Source organism: Pelodiscus sinensis, chromosome 14 (genome assembly GCF_049634645.1).
Source record: "Pelodiscus sinensis isolate JC-2024 chromosome 14, ASM4963464v1, whole genome shotgun sequence".
Taxonomy (NCBI): domain Eukaryota; kingdom Metazoa; phylum Chordata; order Testudines; family Trionychidae; genus Pelodiscus; species Pelodiscus sinensis.
This window is the reverse complement of record NC_134724.1, coordinates 24,642,922-24,657,526: the sequence shown is the minus strand read 5'-3', so window position 1 is coordinate 24,657,526 and position 14,605 is coordinate 24,642,922. Positions and strand designations below refer to the sequence as shown.

General features: G+C 44.7%; 1 protein-coding gene across 2 annotated transcripts in view; it reads right to left on the bottom strand.

The window, feature by feature from the left end:
* Positions 1 to 7,382: 7,382 nt before the first annotated feature.
* The window catches only part of SCG3 (secretogranin III), a 50,967-nt gene continuing 43,744 nt past the window's right edge, over positions 7,383 to 14,605 (bottom strand). For both annotated transcript variants that reach the window (XM_075897244.1, XM_075897243.1), the window contains one exon: positions 7,383 to 8,795. In XM_075897244.1, coding sequence (XP_075753359.1) covers positions 8,677 to 8,795 — 119 coding nt within the window. In that variant the 3' untranslated portion in view covers positions 7,383 to 8,676. The remainder of the gene's footprint in view (positions 8,796 to 14,605) is intronic.

The window sequence follows — 14,605 nt, the reverse complement described above, 5'->3', positions numbered from 1 at the left end:
GCCCAGGAAGGTGCCCGCCTCTTGCGGTCCCGGGCAAGCTCCCGGGAGCCGCCAGCCTGGTCCCGGGAAGAGGGGGTGGGTTGGGGGACATCGGGTGGGTGGCTCTGTGCCGTGCCAGGTGCAGGGTCTGCTGGCTGGGTGCTGGCAGGCTTGCACCTGGCCCGGACACCGTAGCAGCCCGTGCCCCTTTAAGGGGTCCGGGGCCAGGAGGGAGCAATAGATTTTCCCTGGTGTTGGCCAGAGTGGCCACCAGGGAAACCTGGGGAGGGCTAGCCTCCCACTAGTTCGAATTAAGGGGCTACACACCCCTTAATTCGAACTAGTAAGTTCGAACTAGGCTTAATCCTCGTAAAATGAGGTTTTCCTAGTTCGAACTAAGCGCTCCGCTAGTTCGATTCAAATTCGAACTAGCGGAGCGCTAGTGTAGCGCCTATGAATGTTAGTTCGAACTAACGTCCGTTAGTTCGAACTAACATTGTAGTGTAGACATACCCTGATGTATCTACATGGTTAGTATATCACAGAGGGCTCATTTTTCTTCTTTAATGATCAGGAGAGCTGGTGTTTTGCGGTGGATCCATATCTAACATTAGTTAAATACTGAGATGAAATCTAGATTGTCCTATTGTAAGTAATGGTATTTTTCCACTCATGCATTGTGAAAGGAGGCCAATCTATGGTTTCAGTTATACTAGGCTAAATCCAGAGGAGTTAACTTAAAATGAATGGAGTTAATACAGCAATTCCAGCTGTGCAAATGAGATGGGACTCTGTTACTAGAACCTTAATTTCAACCTCACTTGTACTTCCCAAGAGCTCAGTTGATTTGATCTTCTACTGTCCCTCCATCTGGTGTAGGTATTTACATCTGTGTGGATGGGGGGGTAACACATTACCAAAGCACGACTGCAATATTTGTCTCACTTTTCACCAGGGGGAGTAGCTAAAAAAGGCACAAGGTAGTAGGGAATCATTAGAGTCCTGCAAATCTGCAGTTATCTGCTTTATATCCGTGGGTATCCACATCTGAGGACATGAATATCCGCAACTCATTTTTGTGGATATGGATGCGGATGTGGATACAAAGTGTTTATCTAGAACCCTGCAAATTTGTGAAAAGCAGCTTTATATCCGCAGGTATCTGCATCCATGGAAGTCAGTGTGGATGTCCATAGCTCATTTTGCAGATTCAGTTGCAGATGCACAGGGCTCGACAATTAGGGCAATCTACTCATCTGTGGCAAGTAGATTTTATCTCGGTGTGGCTGCGCAGTGCGGTCTGCGCATGTGCAGCGTGCCAAACCACACAGCTGGCAAGCGGGGCTCGCCACCGCTTGTCAAGCCCTGTGATTGCAGATATAAATTTTGTATCTGTGAAGGGCTGTAGGAATCATGGCCCAGGTATCCAGACTAAAGATGTTATCTGGGGCTTTGACTGCCTCATTGGTGATAGTAACAGTGGAAGGTATAGCACACATATTTTAAGGCCTGAGTATGCTACCGTATATTCCGGCGTACAAGACGACCTCTGAAGTTAAAAAACATCCCCCAAAAATCGGGGGTCGTCTTGTACGCCGGATGCCCCGCCGCCGGAGCCCCTCCACGGCTTTGAAAGCCTCGGGGCATCCCAGGCGCGCATGGGCTGCCCCCCCCGCCGGCTTCCCCCGAGGCTTTCAAAGCCGCGGAGGGGCTCCGGCGGGGGGGCAGCCCATGCGCGCCTGGGATGCCCCGCCGCCGGCTTCCCCCGAGGCTTTCAAAGCCGCGGAGGGGCTCCGGCGGGGGGGGAGGGGGGGGAAGCCCAGGCGCTCCTGGCGGCTTTGCTCCCGGTGCCTCTGGTCTGCTGGGGACCATCTCCAGCAGACCAGGGACACCGGGAGCAAAGGAGGCGGAGGGGCGCTGGGGTATAAGATGAAACCCTATCTTTTAATTAAAAAGATAGGGGGTCGTCTTATACGCCCAGTCGCCCTATACGCCGGAAAATACGGTACATCTTCCACTATTGCTACAACTGTGGGGAAAGGTGGCTACAAAGTTTGCTGGAGAGGACCCAGATATGGCTACCCCATTTGGGGATGATCCTACAGTTCTTATTCAGCAGAACTCCCACTTGGAAACAAGTTTTGTCCGAGTATGGATGGTGGAATCTGGCGTCTGTTCTTATGTGCATTTGGCAAATATGGTTTTTCCTGCTAATATTGTTGCAGTAGTCTAAAGCTATTCAAAAGCAAGGCTGCCTATAGCAGGCTTCGACCTCTCCAGTGTCAGATCTGAGTTTCTCTATTTGAGCTGTGCCACAGTTCCCATCCTATGGCAGGGACATTTGGGGAGTATTCTAAGTGCTTTTGGTCCTCCAGCTAAAGCCACAAGTCTGCTCTTTTTCAAGGGGAGTCAGCAAGTCCAGAACAAAATCATTTCTTCAGCCTTCTCCGGACTAAGCACTTTGTTTTGGTGCAGGCTTAACAGTCTCTAGTCTTAGCCCTTATTACATAGCTTGATACTCGGTGAAAGCACTGACTAGGCCTACTAAAAAGCACACTTGCCAACATCAGGGCCGACAGTCACTGTAGGCCCTGGGCCAAGGTAGGGGGATGGCTCTGTGCCCCCAGAAAGGGTGGGGTTGAGGACGGTAGGGGCAAGGCTAAGGGCAATCAGCCTCCCCTCCGAGTTCTCAGAGCCATATGGAGTGATGCTCTGGTGGCAGTTCAAAGGGGCCCAGGGCTTCAGCCTCCTCCACTGATGCAATAGTGGAGGCAGCATCTGGGAGCACTGGGCCCTATCTGTTCCCCTGTCAGGGGGCCTGAACATGAGTCTGCGACTGAATGCATTCTGAGTTCAGTTTAAAATTGCCTCACTGTGCATTCTTTGGTACACTGGTTTGTACCCACCCTCTTCTTCCAGTGAAACAAAGACTTCTGCCGCACAGATTGAAAGTTCCCATAAAATGAATTAAATTGATGCTCTCCCATTAGAAGAAGTGTCAACGTTTTCCCTGTGCCTTTGTAATAAAAGTCTCCAGTGGAATTGTTCTGTAGTTCTGTAGATCACTGTGTTGCATCATTTTGAATGTGCTGCAACTTCCACAGAAGGCAGCTGCTCTAGCACATGCCCTCCTAGCTAAATGGTAATAAAAATGTACTTTAAATATGAGGAATCCTAGAAAACAAAATAAATGAAGGGACTTGGTGCTTATCAGCAATGTCTCCTTATTGCTACTGCAGGGAGAAATTTCTGCTTTTGGTGAGGGAGGCTTTAAGATATGGAAATGTGTTCTGTATTAGGCCCTTGGCTGTCATTTTATCAGTCAATATGTGGACAGACTGCTTCAAGGGGACTGTTCTCTTTGATATAGTTCTTGTTGCTTCTCATGCTATCGTGGTTGTTACTGCAGAAGCAATTACCTTTATTTGCTGCATGGGAAGATACTTTATGTCCTTGTATTTGTATCAGATAGGAAGGGAGAAAAAGATTTGACATGTGTGCAAGAGTCCCAATGACATGAACCAAAGTAAGTGGCCCAGGAATAGACAGTACAAAAACATGTCTGGATCAGAGATGGATGAAAGAAGTTGTGGGCTGGTTTTGCAAAACCTCATCAGTTTTAAAATACAAATATGAGCATTGGGTCAGGATATGAAAGACCAAAATTCTGGTAGTGGGAAGAGGTGGGTGTGCGCAAGTAGGTGTGTGAGGTACATAAAACACTTCTGGTTTTGTTGTTCCTTTCTGATGAGAAAACCAGGTATTTGTGATTTCAGCTTTGCAAATCCTTTTCCAGTCAAGGTTTGTAAAACCAAAACCTTAGAGGACTCTGACCTGGGTTCCATTTTACTCAAATCACCAAAGACCGTGTGTGCCAGATAAAAAGTTTTGTTCTGGACCCATTACTAGGGTGGATAGAAGTGTGGATGCCTAGGAAGTCTGTCCATTGACTTTAGAGAGTAATGGATCGAGTCCCTAATTCCATGCTAAATTCTTCTTCGGTCATTGGGGCCTATTGTATTCACATTGATAGGAGCCTTCTCATGGATATCATAGGTGTGGGAATTAGGAGTGTGGGGGTGCTCAAGACCCCCCAAGTTTTGCATTCTGCTTCCCCTCACCTGGTGATGCTACTGCTGCTGGCTCCTCCAGCCCTGGGCACCAGCCTTTGGGCAGCCCCTGCAGGGTCCTACCATCCCCATGCACTTTGCCAGCCCCCTAGGGTTCTCCCACCATGGGCTCTGCCAGTCCTCAACGGTCCCATGAGCTCCACTGGCCCTTGGAGTCCCGCCACCTACCAGCCCCAGGGACTCTGCTGGCCCTTGGGGTTAGGGTTACCAGCTGTCCGGTTCTGAACTGGATAGTCCAGTATTTGAGCTTTCTGTTCGGGAAACAAATTGAGAAAATAGAAATGTCCGGTATTTCCTAAATAAGATGTAATGTAGATTGTGATGTAATGTCAAGTGTGTCCGGTATTTTTGTTGAAACCGTCTGGCAACCCTACTTGGGGTCCCACTGGCCCTGATGCAGGCTCTGCAGCCTGAGGGCCCCACCAGCCCTGGGGTCCCGCTGCTGGACCAGGGTTCTGCAGCTGCTTCCGGCTGTGGCCCCAGCCTAGGACAGTGAGGGTTGCCAACTCCCCTGGACCAGACGGACCAGATGCCATTTGCAGCAATGGAGTCTGGTCTGGGGGATTTGACAACCTGATCTCAACAGCTCTAAAGGGAGAGGTGCAGTTTAGCACCCTCAATCCAAAAATAGTCCTAACGCCACCGGTTCTTATTGAGTTCGGTGAGGCAGAATTGGGCCATCGACAAGTCACTCCGTGGGCACGAGGTATTAAGTCCACTTCAAATGAAAAAAAAAAACCCACCTTAAAGTGCTGTAGCTTGTAGCAAAGTGTTTAATAAAGTACAGTATCAGAAACAATATTCTAGTAGAAAAGCTCATACGGTGAATAGTGTATAGTTTGCACTTGTTACAATGGTCAGTGATACTTTCACTAGTGAAGGAATTTGATGCATCTAGCAGAAATACAAACAGAACAACACAGACAATTTTTTGTGGTATTAGAACTAGAGATGTGCAAGGATGGAAAATATTTCCCCTAGTGGTGGTAGGGAAAATCCTGGCAGAGCATGATCTACTGATTTCCACCAAGTGCTCTGGAAGCAACATGCTGCAAGTGGTGCTTTCATAAAAAAAGGTATTAACCTGAAGAACCACTTACCGCTCAGATCACGCACAGTGGCCTTAGTTTAGCACAAGCCAATGCTCTTTTGCAACACAGGGGCTATGTCTACACAGCAGCATTGTTTCAGAATAACTGATGTTATTCTAAAATAACAAAGAGAGCATCTACACTACAAGCCTTTAGTTCAAAATAATGTTGAGCTGGAGGACTTCTTACTCCAACTCCGGTAACCGTCATTTTCATGAGGAGTACGGAAAGTTGAAGGGAGAGTGTTCTTCCTTCAACTTCCTGCTGTGTAGACAGCACCAAAATCCGAATTATACTATCTTGACTTCAGCTAAGCAATTGATGTAGCTGAAGTTGCATAGCTTAATTTGACTGTAACCCTGCTGTGTAGATGTGCTCAGGACAATGCATCAGGCTGGTTGGTCTTCCTTTTCATGTCATATTATGAAACATGTAGTGACTGCTAAAATTTGACTTGATGGGCCACCAAACAAGAGTTGAAACATTCACATAACAAGTTGGACTGGTTTAGTCAGGAGGAGAAATGATTCCAGACAACAATGGCTTAAAGATGCTTATCTACTCCCCAAAGTAATGCTTATAAAAATGCATATCTACTCAACTTTTCATGTTGGCTTGAATGGGACTACCTGGGTGAGTAAGTACTCAACCAGAGTCAGGCCCACAGAATCAGGCCCATGGAATGATATTCTGACTGTGGTTTACAGCTGGTCAAACAAAATGGCATATATGGTTTTGGAACACAGTTCTAAGAACATTCGTCCCTATTTGGGCAAAGCCTCACCACAGAACTAACAACGTCCACAAGTAAATTCAAAACTCATTTCTTTGCTTCACTTTAACACCCAGCTCTACCTTCTTCCTACAACTCACCTTTCATACCCTTAACCAAACACATAAATCCATGTCCTTATCAACCCTGCAAGTTGAGAAGGAGGAAGGCGGAGACTACATTTTGTTATTTCAGTTATTGCATACTTAGGAGGTGCTAAAACAGTATGCTGATGGTGGGGGGCGGGGAGAGAGAGACTTCCTATGGTGCTAAAGGAAGTAATATTATTCAGTACAGTTCAAAGGTAACTAAATTAACCATTGACCTGACTTTCAGAAATACTGAGCTCCTGCCACTCCCATTAAAGTCCATCTGGAAAGCAGGCCACATGTTCCCAAGCACACCTCTAATTGCAAGCGCCCTTCAAAATGATTTCATCATCTTTACATTTTTTACTTAACAATTCAAAGCTATTTACATTGTTATCCGGCTACTCACATCAAGAATGCAGCTGTTTATACATGCATAGAGAACTGACCGTTATCAAAGGATGCACCACAGAACAGCTACGGATGTTAATTACAACAGTTGGCAGTGGACACTACAGCTCTTTCCTGTACCACTTATATTAGAGGCAGTTGTAGTTACTCACTTAGTTTAGTAGTTAATGGCCCACATTTGCCAATAGCTGTAATAGTGAATGCGCAAACACAAACACTGATAGAAAAAATGATGATACACCAATGATTCAAAAATAAGATATTCTAGACATAAAATATGGAGACTAATGACCATTTTAATATGTAAATTATTTTCAAATATTTATTTGTAGAACTAGTAACTGTCATTCATTTTCTAATAACGCCCTTTACAAATACATACAATAGTATCTTGGAAAAACTAATGGAGTGAGAGCAAAAGGTCGCAGTGTCAAAGTTACTTTCTTTCAGAAACAACTGGCTTTGCTACAGGAACAAACTAAATTCAGATAAAACTTAAAAAACAACAAATGGTCCTGAAGCACCCTAGGGTATGTCTAGACTACATGCCTCTGCCGACAGAGGCATGTAAATTAGGCTACCCGACATAGTCAATGAAGCGGGGATTTAAATATCCACGGCTTCATTAAAATAAAAATGGCCATCATGCTTTGCCGGTTCAGCTGATTGTCAGCACAGCGTGGCAGTCAAGACGTGGATCGGTCGACAGGGGAAGCCTTTGTCGACCGCTCCCTTATGCCTCATCAAGTTTACAGGAGTGGTCGACAAAGGCTTCCCCTGTCGACGGATCTGTGTCTTGACTGCTGTGCTGTGCTGACAATCAGCTAAGCTGGCACAACGCTGCGGCCATTTTTATTTTAATGAAGCCGGGGATATTTAAATCCCTGCTTCATTGACTATGTCGGGTAGCCTATTTTACATGCCTCTGTCGGCAGAGGCATGTAGTCTAGACATACCCCTAGACTGACAAAAAAAATGTAGATAGTGTCATGAGCTTTGTGGGCACAACCCACTTTTCATCTGAAGGAGTGGCTTGTGCCCATGAAAGCTCATAACATTAGCTTCATTTTTTTTTGTTAGGCTATGTCTAGACTGCAGGCTTCTTTCAGAAGAAGCTTTTTCGGAAGAGATATTCCGGAAAAACGTCTTCTGAAAGGGAGCAGCCATATTGCAAAAGCGCATCGAAAAAGCCATCTGCTTTTTCTAAAGAGAGTGTCCACACTGAATGGATGCTATCTCGAATTTAAGCTGTGATTACTATGGACAGAATGGCCACTAGGGCACCTGTGTTTTTTCCTCTTTCCTCTTCTTTCGAAAGAACTCCCTCTTCCCTGTCCACTCGCGCCTTTTTCCGAACAAGCTCTTTCAGAAAAAGTCTTTTCCTTGTAGAATGAGGATTACCAATGTCGGAAAAACCCCTCTGTTGTTTCAATTTTCTTTTGAAAACGCAATTGCAGTATGGATATCATTAAAGTTTTTCTGAAAAAACTCTGTAGTATAGGCATACCCTCAGTCTGTAAGGTGCTTTAGGACCATATGTTGTTTGTTTTTTTTCCAGTTAGGGCACATCTGCACAGCAGGGCTACAGTCAAATTAAGCTATGCAACTTCAGCTACGTCAATTGCATAGCTGAAGTTGAAATAACTTAATTCGGCTTTTGGCGTTATCTACACAGCAGGAAGTTGAAGGAAGAAAACTCTTGCTTCAACTTCCCTTACTCCTTGTAAAATGAGGGTTACAGGAACCAGAGTAAGAAGTCCTCCAGCTTGCCATTATTTCAGAATAATGGCTTTCAGTATAGAGATGCTTTCTGTTATTTCGGAATAACATTGGTTATTCTGAAATAACGCTGCTGTGTAGACATGCCTTTACAGACTAACACGGCTATTCCTCTGAGACATTACAAATGCAGATAGTAAGTCAAAGTAAATGTTTTGTATGTTACCCTGTTCAGTATAAATTTGATGTCATTTGGCTTTTGGGGTTGATATCTGTGTCGGAAAATACAGTATGCAATCAGTGTAGATGGTTACAGAGCTCTTCACTTTTGTCTAGAAAAGATTCAGTACAATGCAAACAGAGCACTTTCTAATGATATCCTCAAAACAGTAGATCTGAGGTCACTGAGCTAGGAGTGGGTGAAGCTATACTATCGTTTCCTACATGTTGGGCAGGCAGATGACTTCACCATCCTTCCCGTGTTTTTACAGGCTGCCATATATGCGCTTGATCACATCAGCCTCTTCTTTGTCAAGGATGCCTTTGTCCACATAGGCATCAGCTTGCTGATCAATGAAATCCCTCAGCTTTGAAAGATCATAATCTGCAAAACATGAATTCATGAACACCATGAGCCTTCTCCATTTGGCTGTTTTACCTATGAAATAATATAATTGTAAACATTATCCAGCAAGTCCATTCTCTGTCACTTGGAAAGACTGGAACTCATTATAATACAAATGAAACTTTACATAGTAATTTAAAAAAATCTTGTTCAAACCCCTATTATGAGATGTAATAAGAATTATTCATCTATTTTTCTTGCTTTGTAATTGGTATTTTAACATTGTACCATTTTACTGAAAAAGGATCTATGTGCTGGAAGTCTGTGCATGCCAAAGTTGTTGTTAAGGGACTATTATGTTCCCAGTTAATATGGACTTCACAGAAAAAAACTAAATTGACTGTTTCCCATGAAAAAACCCATGAAGTCTTTGGTTCAACTCTCTGAAATTCAAGAAATCTATTCACTGGAGCTAGAGTGGAAAAGAAATGATTATTATTCAGCTTTGGCAGGCTACAAGAACAATTTCCAGATTTGAAAAATACTGCAGTGAGTTGTCTGTATATGTCAGTCCATATTACAAGTACTGAAAGATGCTTTTCATGTTCTGCTGCACTGCTAAATGATAAACACAGGAGCCTAAACTCAAGAATTTGCATCTATACAGTGTAACGCTGGCTGAATGCCATTGAACAAAACCTTGCTCTGCCAGAAAGTCACTGTTTTCCATGGAAGAAGAATAGTTTTAGACACTAATTCTGCAAATAAATCTGAAAAACTCTCCCTGAGCATCCACTGGGGAATATTATATTTTATAATGTGAACGTTAGATATTATACACTAATGCACACACAGAGGCAAGTTTCAATGGAAGAATCACTGGCGGGCAGCCTGGAGCATATCTATGTTCTAAAGATTTATGATAATTTAAATGACTGAATAGCTTTCCTAGAAATGTATTCCTGTGCAATTTTTACAGTATGAATTATCTTGTTCCTAGACAAAGCCATAAGAATTCTCAGACAAAATGTGTTGTAATTTGTTCAAATGTGTACCATAGTATAAATATGAATGTAAGGACTTCATCCTCTAACTATACACTATTTGCACAATAGACCATAATACCTTTCTCTACCTAGTATTGGCTGAACAAGTACGGAGGAATGATATGTAGGGCACTTTGAAAAGCAGATTAAATTATGCAATTCGGTTTTTGCAATGAGAAGAATTAAAAATCGGGACTAGGCTCGCCAGTGGGAAAGAGGCGGGATACAAAGGGGATAAATGCCTCGAGCCTGGCAATTCAAAAGGGCTCAGGGTTTCCGGTTGTTGCTGCTGTGGTGGCAGCTGGAGCACTGGGCCCTTTAAATTGGAGCATGTCCCATGGGGTTCTGGTAGCAGAGCCCTGAGTGGTGTTTTCTGGAAGGTGCTGGAGGGCTGGCAAAGAGAGACTAACCCCATCCCTGCCTCTTTCGCCTGGCCCAGGGGTCCTGCAATTCTGTTGCTCTCCCCTCCCCCACCAATTGGGACAATGTTAACAGTGAAAGACGAGAAGACTGGGAATCATGTCTCCTGGTTTGAAATCATGGCCCCACTGAATCCAATGGCAGTTTTGCCATTGACTTTAGTGTGGCCAGATTTCACTCCTGATTTGTAGTCCATGGTCTGGTACTGACCTTAGGTAAATCACTTAAACCACCCTTCCCTCAGCATATCCATTTGTATAATAACTACAATAATACCTGTCTATGTAATAGTGGAGTTGCACTACATTTACTACCATTGCTAGATTTTTGAAAGAGCAGTTGCCAGAGTACACTCTATAGAAGGGGTAGGTTAAGGGATAATACATCAGGAGAGTAAATATTTTATTTTCATTTAACCGAGAATCTTGCCCTAACAGCATACAGTATAATGATGTTCAGGATTGCCATTGTGGATCCATTCGTTTCAGGAATTCACATCAATCCATCTTACTGCTTTCCTAAACAGATCAGATGCTGTTATAGCTGTAACCACAGTCATTTTCAATTTGCTGTAATGCTGAGGAAAAGGTTACTATGAAGAGGAGTAAGGGTCTGCTTGGGATCTGGGAAACAGAAAACAATCCCATGTGATTGAACACTAATTGCTGTAACAAACACACTGATACATGGAAATATTGACTGGAATGGGCATGGAAATTCTGCAGTAAAATGTAAATCTTCTACCAGCTACAACTACTGCTATGAATTGCGTGTAGGGAATTTTAAAAGGGAAAGGGTTATAGGTGAGAAAATCAGGTCATTATTTTTCAGGCCAAACATCCTTTACCGAAAAAACTTAAACAACAAATAGCCTTGCAGTACCCTAGAGACTAACAAAAAATGTAGATGGTATCATGAGCTTTTGTGGGCACAATCCACTTCTCCATTCATCTGAAGAAGTGGGTTGCGCCCACGAAAGCTCAGGATACCATCTACATGTTTTTTTAGTCTCTAAAGTGCTGCAAGACTATTTGTTGTTTTTTAAGTTTTCCCTGTTACAGACTAACTCGGCTACTCCTCTGAATCTTTTACTGAGCTTCTGCAAAGGAAGTAAAGGTATCAAGCTGTAGTCATGCACTGACTGAACAGTACCAAAACATGTAGATGGTATCATAAGCTTTCGTGGGCGCAACCCGCTTCTTCAGATGACAGTCATCTGAAGAAGTGGGTTGTGCCCACAAAAGCTCATGATACCATCTACATGCTTCGTTGGTCTTTAAGGTGCTGTTAGTCTATTTGTGGTTTTTTAGGTTTTTCCTGTTACAGATTAACTCGGCTACCCCTCTGACGCTTTTGAACAGTACCAGTCTTACATGACATCACATATAGAGGTTTCTGAAAACACATGGGACAGTCCGAGTCTCAACTCCCTCTCCTTCTTGGCTGATGATAGTGACCTTCCTCTCCTTTTCAAAATGCTTTACTTATCCCCACTGTGCCCTGTTGTTTCTCCTTACCATTTACATAGAAATCCACCCAATAGCACCAAGGCTGGGTACTGGATTGTTGTGACGCTTTGAGGGAGAAGATGGTATGGCCAAGACAAGTGTTCCTGGTGTTCCTATGGATCCTCTCCCGCCCCCTCTCCCATGCTGTTGACAATCCCATCTCCAAGAGAAACAATGTGTTGGAGAACCAGCCTAAGGAAGACTGAGCAGCTGTTTCAGTCACTGCTCCTCTTCTACAGGGTTTGGCATCTGAAAGGTGCATAGTGCCCTTAAAGGCTAGCTCCTATGAGTATGGTGACCATATTTTCTGAACCAGAAGTAGGGACACATTAGCCATGCCCCCTCACACTTCTAGACACGCCCCGACCCCTTAGGCCCCACCCATCTTCCACAGGAAGTCCCACCCTGGAGTAGTACTTCTAGGGTCAAGATGGATACATGACCAGAAGAGTGCCATGTGACCCCCTCTAAGAACTTCTCCCACCGTCTTCTACCAATAGGGATGGGTTTGGGCCCTCTAGGAGCCCCTTATGCAACTATACTGCAATTGCATTAACCCAGGCTCCAGACCTGGATTCCCATGACACTGCAGCACTATGGTTCCAACCTCAATTCAAGATGAGATCCAGGATCCGAGGCCTATTATTTTGCAGTGTTGATGCAGCCCCATCTCACTCAGGGCCTGGGAACCATCCAGAACTCTCTCACAATTTCATGGGACAACTTCCAGTCCTCTTAATGGATGACACGTACTGGTTCCAGTTAACTGGTAATCAGAGGGAGGCTGGAGCAGCTCCCCATCTGCTGTGGGCAGGGGGCTGCTCCAGCTCCACTGCAGACAGAGGTTATTCTTGTCCGGAGTAGCCCCTGTCTGTGGGGAACTGGGGGGCCCTGCAGGCAGGGACTGCACCAGTGTCCAGAGCAGCCTCTTTCCTTAAGGAGTCCAGCGTGCTGTGGAGGGGGCTGGGAGCCAGCAGCAGCCCCAGTGTGACCTAACATTAACCAGTTAACTGATTAATGGGAATCTACATCCCTAATGAGCTATACTGCAACTGCATTGTTTGAAGTTACTGCAGAACTATCAAGTGCCCTCCGTTTACACATGCCAGAATGACAATACTGAACTCACCATGACAATTACAGGGTAGAAAAGACCATGTCACTAACCACTGCTTCCAAGGTACATTTCCCATGGATCAATGGGCAGTCGCATGTAACTCTGTGGAGTCCGACGTACGAACAAACCGAGTTACGGACCAATTGCTTGGTCCGTAACCGGATTGTAAGTCAGGGAGAGGCTGTAAAGCTACTAAGAAATGTATATGTCAATACCATGATGGCAATGCCTATATTATGTAAATAATACTGAGACCACTTCCCAACCTGCTTACAAGGCACCTGATCCAATTTAAATTTTAAGCTAGGATTGGGCCAAAAGCAATCTGTTGATATTACCCAAAAAGATCCAGTTAACATTTAGTCACCCTTCAGAAAAAAGGGACCAATCTGTCAAAGCCCCACTGCCTGGTAAAGGCGTTCTTTGAAGAAAATTGGTGAGACTTTGAATTTACTTTTTCTGACAGCAGTGCTTTCTCTCACTGGGTGTGCGGTCTTTAGCACAGGTTTCACTTTGTGTGTCAGAATAACTCAGAAATGGGTTGTCACTGCTACCTCCATTCAGGCCTAGGCAACATGCAGCCCAAAGACAGAAGAACAAATCCTTGAAGCTGGAAATCAAAACATCTCACCTCTTCTCAGCAGAGCTGGTCTTAGGGGCAGGCGAGCCAGGCAGTTGCCCATGGCCACCATTTTCAAGGGGCTGCCAACAAGCCCGACTGAAGGCTGCTCGGGACACGTGGCAATTAAAGGGGCTCCGACCGCATTTCGGCTTTTTTTTTTGCTCCATAGATTTTCCCCAGTGGTGTCCTGGAGCTGCCAATTGGTTATGACTGGCCCTGCTTCTCAGAGCTCACAAAGGGCTTATTTACTAATACAGGCAGTCCCCGGGTTATGTACAAGATAGGGACTGTAGGTTTGTTCTTGAGTTGAATTTGTATGTAAGTCGGAACTGATACATATTGTAGGGGAAACTCTAGCCAAACATTTCTCCAGAGCTCAGTTTTATTCTCCCACACCTCACTTCCCTCAGTCCTTTATTCTCAAGCTGAGGTGTCTGCTGAGAAAAGCCGCTCCACGTCTCCCTGGTCTGCTGGGGGGTAGGGGGTGCTAGCTTCACGTCTCCCTGGTCTGCTGGGGGGAAGCAGCTAGTGCGGGGTTGCCTCACCCCGTTTGTAAGTAGGGATCCGATGTAAGTCGGATCCATATAACCCGGGGACCGCCTGTACACAAAAGTCATGACAACCCTCTCTGGTGAGAGATGATACATGCTGCTTCTCTGTGGATGCACCAAGTGTTTTCACGTGGCATCTTAACATCTTGTTTAAAGCATCAACTCAAAAAGAGTCTATCCATCATCCACACTGGAGTGACGTGATGATTTCACCACCATGGTAACAGACCCAATCTCTCTGGTTTCTTCTGGAGCCACAGGGAGCCTGGGGTGGTCTCTCATGGGGAGAGCCCAAGGCTACCTCTATTTCAGTGATTCTCAACCTTTTTGGCCTGTGGACCACCTGGCTCAATGTAAACCTTTCAATGAACCACCAGCTGCTAATGGAAACTCACCGTTAGTTACATAATTACACCTAAGCCATTTTTCTAGTTCTGCAGCTTGGGAGAGTGGTTTAATTTAAATTTTTAGTTTATCAAACATCATTTTAAATTAAATTAAATATTAATTTACATCCAACACAAAAGGTTTCAATGTTTTTTTTTATTTATGGCAGGGGTGAGGAACCTTTTTTGGGTCAGGGGC